We start from the raw sequence: 20732 nt of genomic DNA, 5'->3' as shown, positions 1-20732 counted from the left end.
CTAAAGCATTGCTGTCTATAAGATGAAGGTATATACTCCAGAATCAGTAAGACAAGAAAATAATAGTACAAAAGTAAACAATGCTTCCAGTGCAATGGTTTTCCAGTGCAATGGTCCTAGAGAAAACTTAATTCTTCCCAGGTTGAGACTTTTTTAAAACTGGACCAATATAAGTATTATCCAAAGTATCCTAATATCAGAGGTATGGCTGGTATAGCCTGCATGGAGAAGCCATACTTACAACCCTAACATCAACAAGCCCGGGCTAGCTGAATGTTTTGGACAACAGCCTCACTAGTCTTGGTGGGTGTGCGGATTATTATAAAACTTGATGGTAAGAGTATGGGAGGGGCATGGGTGTTGGATTTAGTATTGGTCATATAAGAACTTGGCTCTAAAAGAGGGCTATTAATGAATACATTTAAATAAGTTAAACCAAACTGGAAGATGATTTATTTTATTTATTTATTGAGGCTTTTATATACCGACTTTCTTGATACAAATCAAATCAACTCGGTTTACAATGAACTAAGCAGAATATAAAATTAACCAATCAACAAGAGATACGGAGCATACAGTTACATTATAACAAGGAAGCCTTAACTTGGAGTAGGAAAATAAAGAAGGGGTGAACGGAGCAATCTACCTTATAAATGGCCTGTGACCGACGGCCCGCAAATGCGCAGTAGAGCTCAGCTCTACTGCGCATGTGCGGGCAAGGATGTCGATCAGAAAAAAAAAATGGCGGTGGGGCCGCAGGAGCGGGAGGAGAAGCAGCGGCGCCGCGCGCAGCGCGCGGTGCCGCTGCTTCTCCTCCCCAGATCTGCCGGCAGATCTCGGGGGGGGGGGGGGGTGTCACTCCCGCGCCCCCCCCACCGAGATCTGCCGGCAGGAGCGGGAGGAGTTAATGGAGCCGGGTGAGGGTTGCGGGAAGTCGCGCTTACGGCGCCGGGAGGAAATGGAGGTGGGTGAAGGGAGGGAGGGAGGGAGAGGGGGACTGAGTGAGTGGGAGGGAGGGAGAGGGGGACTGAGGGAGTGGGAGGGAGGGAGGGAGAGGGGGACTGAGTGAGTGGGAGGGAGGGAGAGGGGGGACTGAGTGGGAGGGAGTGAGGGAGAGGGGGGACTGAGTGAGAGGAGAGGGAGGGTGGAGAGGAGTGGGTGGGGAGGGGGGTGGTGAAGAGTGAGGGGAGAGAGAATGAGGGGGAGGTGAGAGACAGAGGGATGTAGCCCGTTTTAACGGGCTTTACGGCTTGTAAATATATAAAGTGAAATAAAATAGAATAAATACTATATACAGAAGAGGGGGCAAGGGGCCAACCTCTTTAATGGATATTATGCATGAAAAATATGGAGAATTTTGTTTACAAAGATGTGTGGTGTACAATTCTAGATCAGGCAATGGGGTTTGTAGTGGGGAAGGCTTGGCTGAACAGCCATGTCTTTAGTTTCTATTTAAAAGTTGTTAGACAAGTCTCCAGTCTGAGGTCCGGAGGCATGGCGTTCCACATGGAAGGGCCTGCGGTAGAGAATGACCGGTCTCTGATGTTTGCGTGGTGCACTAATTTGATTGTAGGAACGTGTAAAGATCCCTTGTAGGCATCCCTTAAAGGCCTGGCTGTCGAGTGCAGTCTGAGAGGATGAGACAGATCAAGCGGGGTCTGATGGTGGATATTTTTATGAATGATTGTGAGAGATTTATGAAGGATCCGGAAGTTTACTGGGAGCCAGTGGAGATCTTTTAGAATAGGAGAAATATGCTCTCTCCGATTGGTATTTGTCAAAATCCTTGCCGCTGCATTTTGTAGCAGCTGGAGAGGTTTATGATAATGCCTGGCATGGCCTACTAGCTTAGGAACAGCCCTCCTGTGGGGGTGGTGGACACCAAGACAGTATCTGAATTCAAGAAAATAAGGAACAAGCACAAGGGATCTCTGAGGGAGTAGGTAGGGATTGTAAAGCTGAGCAGTTGGTGTGGATGAGAAGACTAGACAAGCCATTAACGTTTGTATGATTATGTATTATTCTTTCATCTTATCTTCCCAGCCCCCTCCTGTGCTAATCAACAGCAATCTCAGGGTGATCACCACTAAAAAATTCCCAGGTATGAAAATAAGAAGATATCTGCTTCACATGAGGAGCAGAGAAAAGCATTCAATTTGAGGAACGGAAATGACAAGAAGGGGACGAGATGGAAAATAGAGGAGCAGAACCATGGATGCATATGTAGGTTAGTCGAAGGTTTTGAAATAGCGTAATTTCACTAGAAGCCAGGGTAAATCAGAGAGAAAGAGCAAGGTGTGGGAGTGATGAAGCAATTGGTGAAAAAGTTGGGAAGCATAATTTAGGAGAACCTGAAGAGGATGGAGGGCTGAGTCAGATAGGCCAGCTCAAGTTATTACAGTAGTCAGAGTGGGAGGTAAAAAACAAAACAAAACTCGGAGAGAGTAGCAAGAATCAAATGCAAGGGAAGTATGGATATTATATATTGCTCAACTGAGGCTTACTATTAAACATTTTCTCCCATTTTGTGTCTGTAGGAAAAATGCTTGTACATATGATCCACATTAATTACTGTCTTTGGAAAGCAAACAAAACATGAAAACCATTTGTATATCTAAATAAAGTCAAACCTTTGCGGCACAGACAACACTTTGTGAGCACAGTGAAAAGGTTGATCATGTCAAGCTGCTAAAAAGCAGGATGTTTCTTTGTAAATGTTGGAATCGCCCCTGAAGAAGGTACAAAACACGTAATGTGTCGGGCAGTCAGGCTGTGACATAATGAAATTGGAATGGGCATTCATACTGTCGTATTGACAAAAAGAAACACTAAGGCTGGCATAAATTTTTCACCAAATTTAAGATAAGTACTTTTCCATTAATGGATTTTATATGCAAGCAAACATTTTTTGTAAAAAATAATACATGAGACCAATGATTAGGTTTAAGTGAGCAGACCTGAAGTGCTAGGCTGTTCCTAAAAACTCATGCTTTTGAATAGTTGTTAGCGAACACACTCCGTTTTCTTCATCACACATGGTAGGTTACGCATTGGATGGTTTAACATTTCTACATAACATATGAAGAACAGTAAAGAACAGAGACCTTGGGTGAACAATTGCCAATGGAAATGTATCAGGCAAATGATAAATGCAGTACACAGCACCTGGATGGATGGAGGACGTTATCTCAAATCGGAACTGCAACTGCCCGCTGACATGATCCGTTGGAAGCCTGCGACCCAGAGTGTAGCTAACGACTCTGTCTCTGTAAGAAAGCACAGGAGGAGAAAACTCAGCGTGTTCAGTATGCTGACCAGCAGCTCAGGAGGGGAAGTGGTGCTATGGCGAGATTCTGTACTGTGCTGCCAGTTGCCTGGTTTAATAGGCTCAGACATGGAGAAAAAGACAAATATCATAATCAATGGTGATTTTCTAGAAAAAAAAAGTTACTAGGTTAGGGCCAGGTTTGGTGCGGGATGCCTCAGTAGCAAAGTTCTGGTGAGACCTGGCAGAAAATAAGCACTAGTCATAATCACTGTAGGGATTAGTAATATCTCTCCATCTGTCTTATTGCAATTATCAATTCATTCTTTGCCAATGGTCAAGATGTTTTGTCCTATTAAGAGTCAAACCTTGCTAATTTGTTTTCTCTGTTGATATCTCGACCCCTTCCACCCCAAGAACCTTCCTCTAGTTATTTTGGGCCGTAGGCTGAATTGGAACTAGCTTCTATTGAGCTATGGCATTATGAGCTTTCATTGGCAGTCACCAGATTTCCCTGCTCCTATCTTTATTTCCCCCTCCCAACTCAGTAATTGTAACTATGGTCCTCAGCCAGGGGCCACAAATTGTGGCTTCCTTCAGAAAATGGTTAATGAGGACCCTAAATCTGGCTGCTAATTATTACTATTCCTTGTTGGCTGAGACGTCTTCCCCCTACAGGTTGTGAACACTGCCCCGAGTGGCAGGGAAGAAGGGGTCCTCTTCCAATGATGCGGATGGTCCCCTGTTGGGAGCAGCTTGTGGGCTGGAGGCATACGTGCATACCTTAACCGCTGCACTGACACTGTGGCGGCGGTATGATCTCCACCCTCTTTCTGGCTTGGCACCCCCTTCAAAAGACAAGCCAAGGAATTTAACCTATATCTTCTGCATGATGGTGTGCACTTGCCACTGAGCCACCGGCTCAGCCTTTATGTTGATTTCTGTTGGTAACACCATCTTGGTGATCCATTCTCCCAAGCACTGAATGACAGCATCCTGCTGGATCCAGCCCCTTAAAGGCATAGGGGCAGGCCAGCAGTAATTTCATTATACAGTTCTCCAAATTCTTTTGACTCATGAGTTCCTGTGCCTTTAAGGGGACAGGTCTGATAGGATGTTGCCACTCAGGCTGAGGGTTCCTTTGGAGAGAGGAATGCTAGGATAGAAGAGGCGGTACCCCTTTCACTGTGGCTCCATTATGCAAGTGCCTATTCTGCCTAATTGGAAATTCGGGCCTAGCTAAAGGTCGCATCTAAAATGAATCTTTATTTATTTTGTTGTAACCTCTTCTTGGGTGTATGGGTTTTAAAGCCTTCCTGAGTTACTGGATTCAAAGTAATCAATGGCCGAACGTCAGTTGTAGTGGACTACCGGAGATGTTCTGTACATGGATCTGAATTGACTAGACCCCTCTGTGGATGACTGCCTCCAGTGTTTATCTGTAACAGGCTGTTGTAATGGTTTCAGACCACTGGTTCCAAGTGTGGTTTCAACACAATCTGATTATTTACAGGAAGAAAAAAATAGCTTTGCTCAGTCCATTCCACAGGCTTCACAAAGTAGCTAAGTTTATATTGCACAGACTTCAATCAAATAAAAACCCAGACCCAGCCTCACAGCAAGATTTAGAATCTGAAAAGTGGTTGGCTTGTTGTCCCTGTGCACAGTAAATGAGCTTATTCCAGGTCAACATTCTGATTCTAGCCTCCCAGCAATTTCACCCTTCTCCCTTGGTTGAGATTAGTGCTGAGATTCCCATGTGATGGCAGATAATTCTTACATGATCATCTTCATATTACCTTTGGTAAAACAGTAACATAGTAATGATGGCAGAGAAAGACCAAATGGTCATCTAGTCTACCCAGCAATTTGCTTATGATAGTAACTTAGATGGTACCTTAATTCCAATAATGTCCAAAGCGCGGAATTTAGGTGTTATACTGAACTCTAGCCTATGTCTCATCACATTTCCAATATTGTAAGAAACTCCTTTTTCAAACTCCTTATGCTGAAAAGTCTTCGCCCTTTACTGTATCCAGACGACTTTCGCACAATATTACAATCTTTAATCTTCAGTGGTCTTGACTACTGTAATGCACTCCTGATCGGATTACATGATAATGCTAACCGCCCCTTACAACTGGTACAAAATTCTGCAGCTCGTATTCTGACTGGCACTTCTCGAAGGGATCATATTTCTCCTATTCTATACTCTTTACACTGGTTACCTATTCATTACAGAATAAGATATAAAATCCTCTCCATACATAACCTGATATATAATGACTCTTCTACATGGCTTTGTACTCAGTTTTGAATCTATCAACCCAATAGGAATTTACGATCCATGCATAAAAGCTTACTGCAAATCCCCACAATTAGAGTAGCCAGATTAGATATCACCAGAAGACGCGCCTTTTCTGTTGCTGACCCCCAAATCTGCAACGCAATCCCTGACAATTTGAGGCAGATTACTAACCATAAAGACTAATCTTAAAACTTTTCTTTTTATGAGTGCATTTGATGCTACTTCTGCCTTTTAAGTTTGGCTTCCAATACACCCCCTTTCGGCACTTAAAATAAGCATCGTCCCCATTATCACCTCTTTTCAGCACAGTCATTTTGTTTATGGTTTTTCCATTAGTTTGTCAATAGTCTGAGCTCGTTGTATGTTTATTTATACTCTTGTTTTTAATGTTATTTCATACCTTTTAAATTATGTATGTTAGTTTATTACATAAACCGCTTTGACCCCCAAACAGTGTAACAGTGGTATATAAATAATTTAAAATAAATAAGCAAATAAATAAATAAATAAAACTGCTGCTCCTTCCAGATTGCCCCCATCCATTCTGTTAAGGGAAGTAACTGCTGCTCCGTGCAGGTCACCCCATGTTTTCTGTTAAGAGTAGGTGTTTTGTTTGGAGACTCTGAAGCCCTAAGAGCACCCATAAAGTTATCAGACATAGATCCAGGCCCAGAGGGCTCTTACTGTTCTGGTTTCACTACAGCTCTTCAGAAAACGCATTCACATAATTCTCTGAAATCTTAGGGTTAGGTTAGGGTTGCAGTGGGAGGAGGGAGAGAGGGAGGGAGGCACTAAAAGGCTAATTTGGTCTACATTAAGGTGAACAGGGGGGGGGGAGTGGGCAGGGGGAGGGGGGAGGCTGGGCCCAGACCCCCTCGTGCCACTTTACATCCTGTGAGAAGGGTTTGCAGGGGGGTCTGAAGTCTCGCCCAGCAGGCCCCATGATTTAGAGCTTGGGTGGGAGGGGCAGTGATAGGGCCACTTGGTCTGTGAGCTTCTTTTTTCAAAAACTGCAGCGCTACTGAACTGGCTATATTCTTTTGAATACAGCTGGCTAAAGCTAAAGTTATCTGACCGCATGAGACTGGATAACTGTAAAGCTAACCAGCGATATGCAAAAGCTAGCTGGTTAAGTTTAAAGTTATCCAGCTAAAAGTAGCCGGATAACGTTAATCAGGGATAGGCAGCATAACTTATCTGGCTTAATTTAGCTGGATATGTTATCTACTCTATTTTTTTTTAAATTGTGTTCTCACAGATCCCAAAACTTGATAGCAGCAAAAAGAACAATTTGAACTTTCTCAGCTCCAGGAACCTCTAGTTTTAACCTCATTGATATGCCAGATATTACTCACTCATGAGCTCTATGTCCATTAGTTTAATATTCCCTATGGTAGAAAAATATTCTGGTAATCAGCTGTGTCTATTTTTCGTCCCAGAGCTGTTGATAAAAAAACCTTTGAATCTGTTCTTCTGAATCATCGCCCTCAAAGACCATTTCTGGAATTGATATTTCCCTAACACCCTCCTGAGTAAAAGACTGAATCAAATGTGAGGGGCCCCTCAAATATGTCTTGGCCAGTAGAAATGGACCTTTAAAAAGTTAAGGGATGTCACTTAACCTCTGTTTGTGTGTAATGGTGATGAGTCATCGTAGCAGAGGTTTATTAAGGGGAATTGGTATATTTCTTTAAGAGACTGTTGTAAGAGAGATCCACCAGGGGGAGTATTTTTTGGGTCAATATAAGGAAGTGTTCATAGTGGGCAAGAGTTTTTTCTTTTCTTCATGCTGCCAAGTTCTGAGAGTTGAGTTGGGAGCTTCACAGTTCCTTGGCAGGCAGCTGGTTTACTCAGTCCGTGAGGCTGAGCCAGGGAGGATCACTGAATCATTACTGGGCTCCTGGATTGTGTCTGGTGACAACTTTGGAGGAATAGGGACCAAAACATCCTTGTGGACACTTTTAGCAAACAAGGTGAACTGCTCAGATGGGACTATAACCGAGAAGAATTTTGGGAAGGATGTGAGAATTAAAAACTCATCTATTTTTTGGAAGAAGAATATTCTCTTGTTGTTGCTTCTAATTAATGCTGTAAGAGCCTGTGAACCCTGATTTCATCAATGAATTTTAATGTCATTCACTTCTGACTGCTGAAAACCCCAGAAATAAAAAATTCTGTTATGTTGAAGATATCCTTTGTGTGAGCCCCTTCTTTTTCCCAAGTTGTGTGTTTGCAAGAAGACGCCGTGGCAGCTAACCATCCATCAGACCCGGAGGGAGTCGCCACAGAGGTAAAGAAGGCAGAGTGAGGGCATCGAGCAGTGATGGATGTAACAGAAACTTGAACTCCTTAATAAGTCCCGATGAAATTACCCAATGATTATTGAGGTAATTTTTATTGTGTTGCCTAATTTGTTAGCTTTCCTAATTTTCTGTTAGCATTTCACTATCTGTCTCTTCATCGGGGCCAGGCAGATGGTACTATACCCCTACACTATACTCTTCCCCATCACATATGGAATTTCTAGCCATGGAGATTCTACAGTGCATTATATCTTCTGCAGGACTTTTATCCTGGGATTGGTCAAGCTCCTCTTTCTGAACTGGTTGGTGCATATTTAAGGTATTGTTGACCATAGGTTTTATTTTTGACACACAAGGAGTTTTTTCTGGTGGATCTCAGTAAGACCTATGGCCTGCAGATTTGGGAAGGCTCAAGGATAGTAACCTGGATAGAGCCCTTATGGACCTATAGGGTACTACCTAGAGCAAAAAGGAGAGAAAAGAGATAAGTTTTGTCTTTAAAAAGAGTTGTTTTCATGGTCCTCTCCCAGCTCAGGAGGGCAAACCCCCCTGCTTGAGGGGATTGGGACAGGAAGCTACATTTGCTCTGCATTCAGTTAACTGTGGAGACTGAGTTGCCCAAGGGTAGGACCTGGCTGTTGAGAAGATTTTTTTTTTTTTACCTTGAATAGGAGGGATTTTTTTTCCACCACCACCTCACTATCTACTTTGGAGAAGAGATTTTTCTATATTTCCCATCACTGGGTAGGGAGAGTGACTCAGATACTGAAGATGGAGAAAGAGAGTTTGTAGCACTTGGAGTTTTTATTCTTTGCATCCTTGTGATTTTTACTATTTTGAGTGGATCTTATTTTTTTAAATTTACAGTAAATGTATTATTTGATCACCTATCCAAGTGTCCTGTTTGCCTCTTTCCAAGTTGACAAGAAGTGAGTCTGAGAGAATTGAGAGACAGTTGTGGAGTGGATTCCCACCTATACACCTAGGTTCTTGGAAGCTTGCCCTCCTCTCCATCAGTGGAACCCCAGCACCACAGTGACCTACATGTGTTGAATGAAGAGAAGTGTGAGAGGCCTGGGTCAATGTGGCCCCTGCATTCCAGCTCTAAACTGAAGAGGAGGCTACATAAGCACCAGAAAATTATCGAGATACTCAAGCATCCTAAAACACAGGTTTACAAATTTCAGCTCTGAAGTTTATGAGCCATTTCCTTTAACTGCAACAGAAAGATTTGGAGTAGGCAGTATAACTCCTTCTCAGGGTGCTGACTTAACACTAACAGAGCCAGAAAATAAATGTGTAATTCTTGAGGCTGTATACACTCATAACTAGCTCTTTCATAAGTCGCTTTCCCCAGGGCCTGAGTTCTTTGCTGATGGGAGGAAAGTATTTCTCCTTCAAGACCCTAAATGGCAGGGGTGACTGTACAACTCTTTTCCCTGGGAGAGGTGTAACTCTTTTAATGCTGTGAGCGCTGAAAGTGCCACGCAGGAGACTCAGATTGGAGTGTCCAAAAGTAAACTTTACTGGGGGGCGAATCAGACGAGCAAATGGCACAGTTCAGTTTGTAGCATCACAGATTTGATCTGTGCTGCTCGGAGTCCTTCCTCTGTCTGTGCAAAGGTCTCTTACTATCAGGAGAAGAGATACACTCACCCACCAGGGCTTGGGTAAATGAGGTTCCCAAGTGGCCAGAATATCCTTGTGTGGGCAGGACAACCCCTCCAACGCTGGCAAAAATGATAAAAATAGTCTATGCACAGAGTCCCAAGTCCTCTCTCCCCTGGGATAAAGACTCCAAATGGAGGTCCTTAGACTCAGTTTGATCTTCCTCACCGTTCTCCAGATGTCTCAGTCCCTCTCTCTTACGATCTCTAGATGACAGGGATCCACTCAGGAAGACAGAGTTTATGATGTTTCTTCTGTCAGGGTGGGAAGGTGGCAGCAAAATTCCTCCTCCCGGCTTTTCCAACAAAAGTCTTTTCCCAGAACTGAATCCAAAACACCAGAAGTTCTTTGCAGTAGGCCGCAGGGAGGCAGGTCTTCCCTATTCTGGGCCCCCCCCCCCCCCCCCCCGGAAAAGGTTTCCCTGTGACCTCTCTTCAGGCAGCACCCAGGGGTCTCGCAGGTTTCTTGCCAAGAAAAATGCAAAAACCTAAAATAACTCGGGATTCAAAATCTATCAGCCAGTGAGTGGACTGGAAGATCAGATCCCCGACCTTTCTCAGGGACACAGGCAGGATTGTGCCCGAGTCCTCCAAGTAGGTCCAATGAAAGAAAAACCTCCTGCAGGTCCTCCTAACTCCACAACTCAAAAGCACTGCTTCCCCTTGCACTGCTGCAAGCTGCTTTTATTTCCTTACCAGGCGGACGGCCATCCCAGCAACCTCAAAAGGAGGGACTGTATCAAATGATGCCCCCCCCCCCCCCATAATCTCCACCTCTCTGTCCCTAGCTAAAGGAGTTAAACCAAGGACACTATTGATAATGAACCCCAGTGGGTCATTACACAAGTATTTTGAAGCATACAAAATTAAAAAAATTTAAGTTTAATTCCCATGTTTTAAATGCAAATGCCTGCATGAACTACAGTTTTGCTAGTGTGTAAAGAAAAAGCATTGCCTTCCCTGGAGAAAAGACGATCTCTTAGGGTCAGCAATATCCTCAGCTTTTACATTCAAGCATTTATTACTTGTCAGACCTACGCTCACTCTGACAGATTAATGGACTTCTGTTGCTCTCTAGGCAACGTGATTAAAGATTGTTGCCATGCGTCAAGGAATCCCAGTATTCTGAGTACTAATACCAGAAATTAGGCACAGGATTCACCTATAAGGCCCAGGGGATCACACTCCAAACAAATCCGCAGACATATGGTGGTGGTGTATTCCAAACCAAAAAAAAATAGTGTTTACTGAATAAATCAAAAGTTCAGCATGCACAAAAATAGACAAAGTCCAGAGTACAAAAATAGACCCAGACTTTATCCAGGAATAATTTCAGCACAGTCAGAAAAGACAAAAACAAATCTTCAAATCATTTGAGTATTAAGGCAGGACTTTGGGGCTCCATCCTAGTTCTCCCAGAAGATATCTTCTCCCAGTGAGAGCCACAATCTCTGGGGATGATGCAATAAGACGCCTGTTAAAACGGGCGCTCATATGGAGCACTCATTTTCCTAATGCGCGCTCAGCCACGTTTCCTGGGCGCCTGATGCTATATTTTAATGAGCCGCTGCATTAAAAAGGACGCATTAGGGAAGAATTATGTGCCCCTAGCACTCAAATGCATCGGGCGCCCAGGAGACGTGGCTGTGCAACCAGAATTGCAAAGGGCGCTCAATACGAGCATCTGTTTTATCCCGCTTCAGGTCAATTTCTGAACACCCAATAGATACGCACATTAGGAAGGGGCGAAATCAGCCTGGAGCGTGTCTATTGTGCATCTATATTATGCAGTTAGGTGTTTGAGAATACAAGTAGGAACTACACAGGACACTATTTTTTAAATTTCTCCTGAGCCCTTGACAAGCAGATTGATTTAATGCCAGGTCCGGGGCTGGAGTTAAATTTGCCGTGTTAAAAAGTGCACATTAGGCACCCAGCAATTTTCTGCATTGGGAGTAATAGCTAATAGCCTCATCTACATGGAATTTACATATAATGAGCACTTTTGTCTACTCGTTTGGGAGTGTATTTTGGACGTGCTAATCTCCTTATTGCATCAGGTGCTAGTCTAGCACATCCAAAACACGCATCCAACCATGCATAAACCTGTGCGCTAGGTTGATCGACCTTTATTGCATTGATCTATCTGTCTGCCTCTCACCAGCAACTATTATTGAGCTCCTCACGCCTTAGAACTCTAAAAAACACTTCCAAAGAACTCCTCATAGTGACTTACTGAGTCAGCAATTATAGCCTTCCTCATTCACCTACACTTCAGGCGATGGACCTGTCTGTCACTCCTAAGTGACCACATGCCTACTGAATTCCCTTTATCAGAAGATTCCTAATTTAAAAGTATAGTAGGGCCTTGTCAGTGCTTCATGTAATATATACATTACCCTATCAGCTATTCATATTCTTCTTTACTATTGGGCATTAGCTTTCATCTGGTGTTCCTTCATCCATCTTCATATCTAGTATACACAATGTTCTGGATTTAGTCATAGCTGGAATGACTTCTTCCTTCAATAAAGATTCCTGCAGGGTGTCCTGTGGATCTCTGAAGAAAAATGAAGGTTATGGGGAAGGAAGTGGAGGCTGGCTTGAGTCCTAGGAATGGTGTTCCATTTGCATAGAAAGAGGGCCACAGTAAATTCCATTACATTAGCTATGATTATGAGAATATTGAACATATTACGTGTTTTGCTATACAGTTCTTTCCTATAGCATTCTGTCTGTAAAGCATTCTGTCTGTATCTGATGTCTCTCCCAATAACATGTTATATAGTCATGAGAGATGTGCATTTATTTTCAATTGTTTCAGTAGTTTGTGTACATTCTACATGCATAAAATTATATTTTATGCATGCAAATTTCACTTGCATAAAAAAAAACCAAATGAAATGATGCAAAGAAGAAGAAACAAAGATGAAACAAAAGATTGAACCAAAATGAAAATATTTGCTGTGTAAATTCCTCATCACCAGTACTATAAACATTGCATGTAGCCTTGGCATGATTCTTGCAAATGATTATTAAAATAGAGCTATATCTTGTCATAATAAAGTTTGTCTGTTACTGAGGTGAAAGTAGAATCCTGCTTTCAGGCCCTGGAAAATCATTTCAGAAATGTTATGCCCAGTGTCCATCTCCTCTTGGGGACGTTAGTTGTTCCAGAAGATGTGTCTCCCTTCAGTGCCTCAATATGGTGCTTCATCCTGGCTGCCTTATGGACCACATGTGACCTCACATCTCTCCATTTATGTCTGAGTTCCTCCATGTGCCACATCAATGCAAACGAAAGCAGTCTGGACTTAATGCTAGATCTACTACGTCCTTGATTTTCGGTGGTTATAGAGTATTTCCTGTAGGCCTGAAGGAAATATGAAGTCACCTCATGGACCAAGATTTCCATTTTCCTGGGATGATGGTGGTCTTGCAGGATTTCATGTCCTTTTTGTACTTGAGCATGATACTAGCCAGTAGCAGTGCTCCTAGATCCTGAGAGCTAACCTAGGTCCTGCTTTCTAGAAAGTTATAACAGATCATTCTTGAGAAGTTGGAAGTTCATACAGTACTTTATCTCTCTCTCTCTCTCTAAGTGGTTTCTTGGTTACCATGAACTCCTGCTCCTGACACATCCATTCTGCAGTAGATAGCTCTCATATTAATAGGCATCCTTTTTCTAAATCTGCATTGAGAATATTTTTGTGTGATTGCAGTACTATTTATGTTTTCTTTATAGTGTGCTTTTTGATTTGTCCTTGAGAAAAACCTAAATAGTTTCCACGGTTCTAGCCTAATTATCAAATAATGGGAGTTATTTACTAAAGGATTTCTCCCATTTTGCATCTATGGGAAAAATGCTTAGTAAATAGGGCCCGTTGTTTGTTTCCCGCTTGCTTTGGTTTTGTCTAATTAGGTTTCTATTTCTCTGCAAGTCTGCAGATATAAGAGATTTGATTGAGATCCTGATAGATTTCTGTAGGGTTTTACAGCAGTAGCTTGAGAGTGTTATGTGTTATCATTTCTTCCAATGGATTAGTGCTGTGTATGTGATTTGGAGCATATTTAAATGAGGCAATATGAGAACTGAAGTATAGGGATACATTTTTAGCATTTTGTCCTCTGCTTGAATCAAGATAACAGAAATGTGCTGACTGCACAGAAATGGGGAGGCCAATATTTAGCACTACTGCTGGTGGATAAATAGGGACGTATCCAGCTAACTGGCAGCTGCTGAATATCCAGCTATGTTTAGTGGCCAGTACTTAGCCGCATGTATTTATTTGACTAAGTAGATACAGTAGCTGGATAGCTTGGGGGTGGGCAATGGGTGGATAGAGGCAGGGTAACTTAACCGGTTATCTTAGCTGGATAAGTGGCTATATTCAGCCTTATCTGGTTAAGTTAACTGAACAAGTTAGACCTGCTCAATAGCAGGTCTAAAGTTATCCAGATATAACTAATCTGGCTCACTAGAACTTACCCAGTTACATTAAGCAGCATAGACGTGCTGCTGACTATCCTTTCTAAGATATCTGGATAAGTTATATCCGGATAACTTAGGTTAATGGATGTCTTTGAATATTGGGTTCATTGAATATAACAGCATATGGGAACTATAAGACCCATGCAGGCTGCCCATTTTCAGTCCTGGTGCAATGCCATAGTTGTAGAGTGGATCTCTGGCTTTCTCTTCACTTCTTCACAACAAGAAATCCTCTGTGCTTATCCCATGCCTTCTTGAATTCAGTTACCTTTTTTTGTTATTACTGTCTCCCCTGGGAGGCTATTACATGCATGTGGCACCTTTTCTGTGAATAAATGCATTTTCCCTGACCAATTTCAGATGTTGGTGATGTCAGAAGAGAGATTCTGGATATCAGAATATAAATAATGAGGGTGAAGAATAGTGTTATGAAGCTGATAGTGTATAGGAATGAGATAGCCTAGTGGTAAATGCAGTGGTCTTAGTTTTAAGTCCTGCTTCTACCACTGACACTGTAGCTCTGTGACCTGGTGCAAGCCACTTTATCTTCTTTTGCCTCTGGTACCCACTTAGATTGTGTAAACACAGGTTGGGGTATATAAAATGATGGAATGGGATTTCTCTATTATTTGTTTGGTGGGTTCCATATACGTTCATGCAGGTGGTGACGTGGACCTGTGTGGTGACAGCAGGATTAGATGGTTGACTCCATTTTCATCTTTCACTGACTGGATAGGGAGGATACCCCTCAACTCCCCTCTATGAACTCTAGGCTCTCTGCTTCAACTTAATGCTGGCTGGAAAAAAATGTGATAGACAATTCAACATTACTAACTTTATTCTCTGGATTAACCAGACAGTAAACTATAAACAGGAAAGTGAAGCATGGTTATACTTGAGTGCTGAATAAATCAGAAACTCATCGGCAGGGCAGGTGCTTCCATTAGGCAAACTAGGCAGCTGCCTAGACCACCAAAATTTTGGGGATGGCAAAAATCCCACCAGCTTGAGGCTCAGAGGGATACTGTGCTAAAGCCAATACCACCAAAAGAGAGAAAACTGTGTTGGAAGCCTGCTGCTGGTAAGAGGGAGTGCTGTGCTGGAGGTACATTGGGGAAGCGGAGTGCATAACTAAAGGTTCACCTAGGGTGCCAAATACTCTTGCACTGGCCCTCGACATGGGTTTCTTACAGTTAGCATTATACAAGATATCCCAAATTGGTAAGGAACATAATGATATAATTCCTCCTATGTTATACCTTCCTTGCACATTTTTTTTTGAACCAACCAGGATGGCAGATGTATATCTTGACAATTTGCTTATTTAGTACCAAAGAACCCAAGCCTGTTAGGGACAGGTGTGCCCTATTAGCATACCCATATCAACATTCAAATCCAATTGGGACCAAATGCAATTCCCAAATACACAGGTTACTCACACTTCTGTAGTTCTTGACCTCCTTTACCATTTCTAATTCCCCTTTCTCCTGGTGCGGTTTCTCTGGATCACTGCTCATGAAGGGACGCGCTGGGGTATTCCTTGTCTCGAACTCCTCCCACTCCTGGGTTGTGGCCTCTCCATTTCACCACTCTGCTAAAGCTCCTCAGGAGGAGAGGAGGAGGAGGAAGAGGAAAACTCTCCTTCTTTCTGGCCTCGCGCCTCTTCCCTTGAGAAGATGAGCCCTTGCAGGGTCCCACTCCCTACTAGGAGGGTCCCTAGACCCACCAGGCTTCAGGCTGGCTAGCACAGTAGATCACATACCTGGAGGTCCCGAAACCCCCAACCCACTTCTAGAATGGCCAGGACAGAAAGGGCAAAACCCTGCCGAAATACCAAATTTTTATAGATCCTGCTAAACGTGCACAACAGCCCAAGACTATAAAGTAACAATAATGCCATTTGCCCAACATCAACTTAATTGCATTAATATAATGCTCACACACATAAAATGCCATCCAGTGATTTTTAAGAAGTATCACATCAACAGAGCTATACAACTTTTTTTTTTTTTTTAACAAGGAAAGCATGAATACCCTGGGTCTCCCCTATCCAAAGCCTCTTGTAACATGACTCGATTCCAGCAGAGTGCACCATAGTTTTTGGGGGTCTCCCTACAATTGCAAATACCTTCTGTATATAATTTGTCTGGTTTAGGCACTATATAAATTCCTAAATGATCCTAAAAATAAAGCTCCCCAGCTCTACTGGCTCTTATTTTCTTTTAGTTGACCTGAGATTGGAAACTGTGACCTTCTGCACATGGACAGCACTTGCCTCTGGGCTGGCCCAAATTGATTGGATCTTTTTCATATTTACCATGTAGAGATGGAGCTCTCCAGCTTTGGAGGCTCTTCTTCTGTGCCAGTGGGCCTGGAATTATGCTTTGGTGACATTCTGTATGCCAATGCACAACTCCTACCACCTGAACCTCAGGGCTAACCCAATGAAAGTGGATCTTTTTCAGACTTACCTTGCAGTAGGGATTGACCATGATCCTATAAATGGCACTCTCAGGGCTGAGGCTTGACTATTACACTTGGTTTGTGCCAACACCTGTGATTTCCCCACATGCAGGAAACTTGATTGCATAACCTATGGTAGTAGGGGACTGTGTTTGTTCCTTCCCCTGTATTTTTTGTGCTTAAAAGCAGATTCTTTTTTCTCCTCTTGGCAGACATCATCCAGCTCTGATCCCAGAATGACCCTGGAAAAGTATGTAGCAGTCCATGAATCATGGGCCACTCCACCTGCTTATCGTCTCCCTTGAAGGTCAGGAGCTGCATGATGGACAGACTGGCTCTGGCAATGGAGTCAGGAAACAGCCTGACCCAGATGGCTCTCTAACCCTGCCCACCAAATGTTTGGGGTAGATTTTTAAAGGTGGTCCTGGCACTTGTTTTTTTTTTTTCTTTATACTCACCTGGTAAGGAACATTGTTCATAATAGTAAAAGTGATGCTCCCAGGGCTAAGGCTTCACCATTGTGGACACCGGTGATTGCTCCATGTGTGGGAAATTTGACTGCATTATTTATGATAGTCAAGGCTGAAAAATGTTAAAAATAGTTCTCTCCAGTTCCTAGGATGGAAACTGGGAAGGAAATAATGTAAATCTTGCCTATAAGAGGTTATATTAAATTGTAGAACATATATGGCAAATAAGGACAACAAAATAGAACAGTAATATAGATTCACTCACAATAACAAACTAAGGCCTGGATTCACTAACACCGCCGGGCTCTCTGAATCCCGCGGTAATGGCAGGGGGGCGGTCCTGTGATAGCCGGCAGCGATCGCACCTCCACGATGCGATCGCTGCCGGTGTCGCGCCAAATAACTACACCATAAAAGGTGTAGTTTTTCGGTGCGAAAATGACAGTGAAAAGGATGCGTACCTTTCGCCATCTGAGAAGTCTTCGCAGAGTGTCGGCCCTGGTGCCGCCCCGACTCCTCCTCTTCCAGGGCCGACTCCGCCCCGAGCTACCTATCATGCGATAGCTTTAGAAAATATCCCCCTTATGGTGTAGTTATTTGATGCATCGCCGGCAGCGATCGCACCGCGGAGGTGCGATCGCTGCCGGCTATCACAGGACCGCCCCCTGCTTCGCCCCCTCTGCCCCCCATTTCCGCGGCATTCAGAGAGCCGGGCAGTGTTAGTGAATCCAGGCCTTCGTTTGTTATTGTGAGTGAATCTATATTACTGTTCTATTTTGTTGTCCTTATTTGCCATATATGTTCTACAATTTAATATAACCTCTTATAGGCAAGATTTACATTATTTCCTTCCCAGTTTCCATCCTAGGAACTGGAGAGAACTATTTTTAACATCTTTTAGCCTAGCTAGATAGCTAGCGCACGTGTGCAATAGCTAGCTCGGGGCGGAGTCGGCCCCGGAAGAGGAGGAGTCAGGGCCGACTCTGCGAAGATTTCTCAGATGGCGAAAGGTACGCATCCTTTTCGCTATCATTTTCATGCCGATTAACTACACTTTTTATGGTGTAGTTATTTGGCGCAACGCTGGCAGCGATCGCAGGACCGCCCCCCTGCTTCGCCCCCATTACTGCTGGATTCAGAGAGCCCGGCGGTGTTAATGAAACTCTATTCAAAGCTTTATTTATTATCCCTCTTTTATCCCTCTATTATCCCTCTTTTATCCCTCTATTATCCTACTATAAAGTCAAATACACTTCATAATCTTGTCTTTCCCTAGATTAAATAAACATGAAACATCCTAAAATCAATACCAACATCAAACCCATACTATATAATCCACAGGACCACATAAAACACAACACTGACGACAACATATTGCTAAGCCATAGCAGCCGCCAAAAAACAATACTTCTCCCAATGTATTGAACAGGCTGCAAACTCAAACAAGCAGCTAGCTATTCAAATTAGTAAATGGCCTATTACATCCTCCACAACAGGTTCAGGCTGCCCACTCACAAATGATCAGTAATGACTTTGCTGCCTATTTTGCCAACAAAATCAAAGGACTTCATCAGGAACTAAAAGAGGTCCCTCTGAATTTCCCATCAGCTAACCCTGAGAATACAAACCTAGCCCCTTCGTTTGGGGATTCATTCATTCGAGTAACTGAGTAGGATCTCAGGATCCTGGGTGTTTTGCAGCCTACATCCTGCTCCTTCGACTCCTGCCTATCAGAGTTGGTGAAACTGGAATGCAGGGGCCTCATAGAAAGCGCCACCAAAACTGTGACCTCTTTCACAGATGGGCTGCTACCAATAGCACTAAAAAGGGATGTGATGCATCCCCTGCTGATGAATAAGATTAATGTTGATAAGGATAAGCTAGAAAATTTCCAACCTGTTTCAAACATCCCATTTCTGGAGAAAATTGTAGGACAGGCAGTGTGCACCCAAATCAGTTCTTGGCTAGAAGGGGCTGAATCCAAGTCATTCAGAGTTGAGACCCAGAACAGAGACAGTTTTCATCTCCCTGCTGGATGATTTCCATAGGAATCGGGAAAGGGGATTCACCTCCATGTTAGTGCTGCTGGATATCTCAGTTGCATTTGACATTGTTGATCATAATATTATGCTATCATGGTTAGCAGAGGCAGGTTTTACTGGCTTAGTACTAGCCTGGTTTTGGATATTATCTGTCAGACAGGCAACAGTACATAGAGTTTGATGGCATCTCATCTTCACTGTGGTCTTGACCTATGGGGTATCACAGAAATCTATTCTGTCACCTTTTCTGTTTAATATTTACCTAAAGACACTAGCTCAGCTGATTCCGTCTATCTACATGTGTGGCTACTGATTCGCATAAAACAGACTTACCCAAGAGCTACTGTATGAGCAAGCAGACTGCATGTCTCACGGTGATTCAAAAGTGGGTAAAACGTAACAAACTCTGGAGGTCATTTATCAAAATGCATAAGGTGTTAAGGGCTTATCGCATGCGATAGCACCATATCGTATGGTGCAAATAGGAAGAGTTAGGGCTGGGTTAGCCTGTCTGCAAAGAGCTATAACACTGATTTTAACTACACCTCTTTGGATTGCATTAGGCTGTGTGATAAGGTTTCATCACCCTTTGTGATGTCTCCTGTACATCCTATTTCAGGGGGGGGAGAGAGAGAGAGAGAGAGAGAGAGAGAGAGAGAGAGAGAGAGAGAGAGAGAGAGAGAGAGCACTTGGCCATAATATCATGGCCCATAGGTAGGTATTTGTATCCCTATGGGAGGCCCACCTAGTAACTCGAGGTGGGGTTTAGGTAAGAGTGTAGGGGGTTAGGGGCCACTTTGACATTCTACGTGACACCTACGAACAGAACAGTGGTCTCTTGTGAAGATTTGATGGCCTTTGGAGTGAGGAAACTCATTCCAAGATGAGCTTTGGGCAAGGTTCTCTCAACCTAGCTTGATGGACTCAGTCCATCAAGGTTGAGGCTTGATGGACTGAGTCCATCAACCTAGCTTGATGGACTGAGTCCATCAAGCTAGGTTGAGAGAACCTTGCCCAAAGCTCATCTTGGAATGAGTTTCCTCACTCCAAAGGCCATCAAATCTTCACAAGAGACCACTGTTCTGTTCGTAGGTGTCACGTAGAATGTCAAAGTGGCCCCTAACCCCCTACACTCTTACCTAAACCCCACCTCGAGTTACTAGGTTGGCCCACCATAGGGATACAAATACCTACCTATGGGCCATGACATTATGGTCACACTCTCTCTCTGTCTCTCTCTCTCCCCCCCCCCCCCCCCCCCCCCCCCCCCCCTCTCTCTCTTCCTCTCATAGGAAATACAACAGATCTGGCACTTATTGCAGAATCTGAAAATGGTATTGCAATTTGTGCTAACTTAGCTCTTCACACAGGTAATTATTGCAATAAATGCTATATTAGCATAAACACACACCTTTGCTATTGCATGTGGTACTTACTGCATTTTGATAAATCCAAGCCTCTGTCTGATTACAAGGGAAATGAAGTTCCTGTGTGTTCAAAATGTGAGCGCTCAAGCTCCTGATGTCAAAATCTCACAGGTCAGGAGCCTTGAGATCTTCTATGCTACCTTGAATTCCAGCAACTTTTAAAAGCTGCTTTTATCATTTGCAACAATGACATAAATTCACTGCATACATCGAGAGGGTGAATATGTTTTCAGTAATCCATGTCATAATAATGTCATGGCTGAATTACTGTAAAACACTGTATAATGGTCTGACC

General features: G+C 43.3%; 1 protein-coding gene and 1 non-coding gene across 2 annotated transcripts in view; one reads left to right on the top strand and one right to left on the bottom strand.

The window, feature by feature from the left end:
* Nucleotides 1–20732, bottom strand: part of HECW1 (HECT, C2 and WW domain containing E3 ubiquitin protein ligase 1) — a 327850-nt gene that overhangs the window by 153149 nt on the left and 153969 nt on the right. Inside the window, exon 7 of the mRNA XM_029589548.1 lies at nucleotides 3166–3266. Coding sequence (XP_029445408.1) covers nucleotides 3166–3266 — 101 coding nt within the window. The remainder of the gene's footprint in view (nucleotides 1–3165; nucleotides 3267–20732) is intronic.
* LOC115086414 lies at nucleotides 16499–16665 on the top strand. The gene has a single exon (XR_003855286.1). It is a non-coding gene; the product is annotated as a U1 spliceosomal RNA (small nuclear RNA).

This window comes from Rhinatrema bivittatum, chromosome 2, assembly GCF_901001135.1.
Source record: "Rhinatrema bivittatum chromosome 2, aRhiBiv1.1, whole genome shotgun sequence".
NCBI lineage: Eukaryota > Metazoa > Chordata > Amphibia > Gymnophiona > Rhinatrematidae > Rhinatrema > Rhinatrema bivittatum.
Note: the sequence above shows the minus strand (reverse complement) of the source record. Positions and strands in the feature narration are given on the sequence as shown.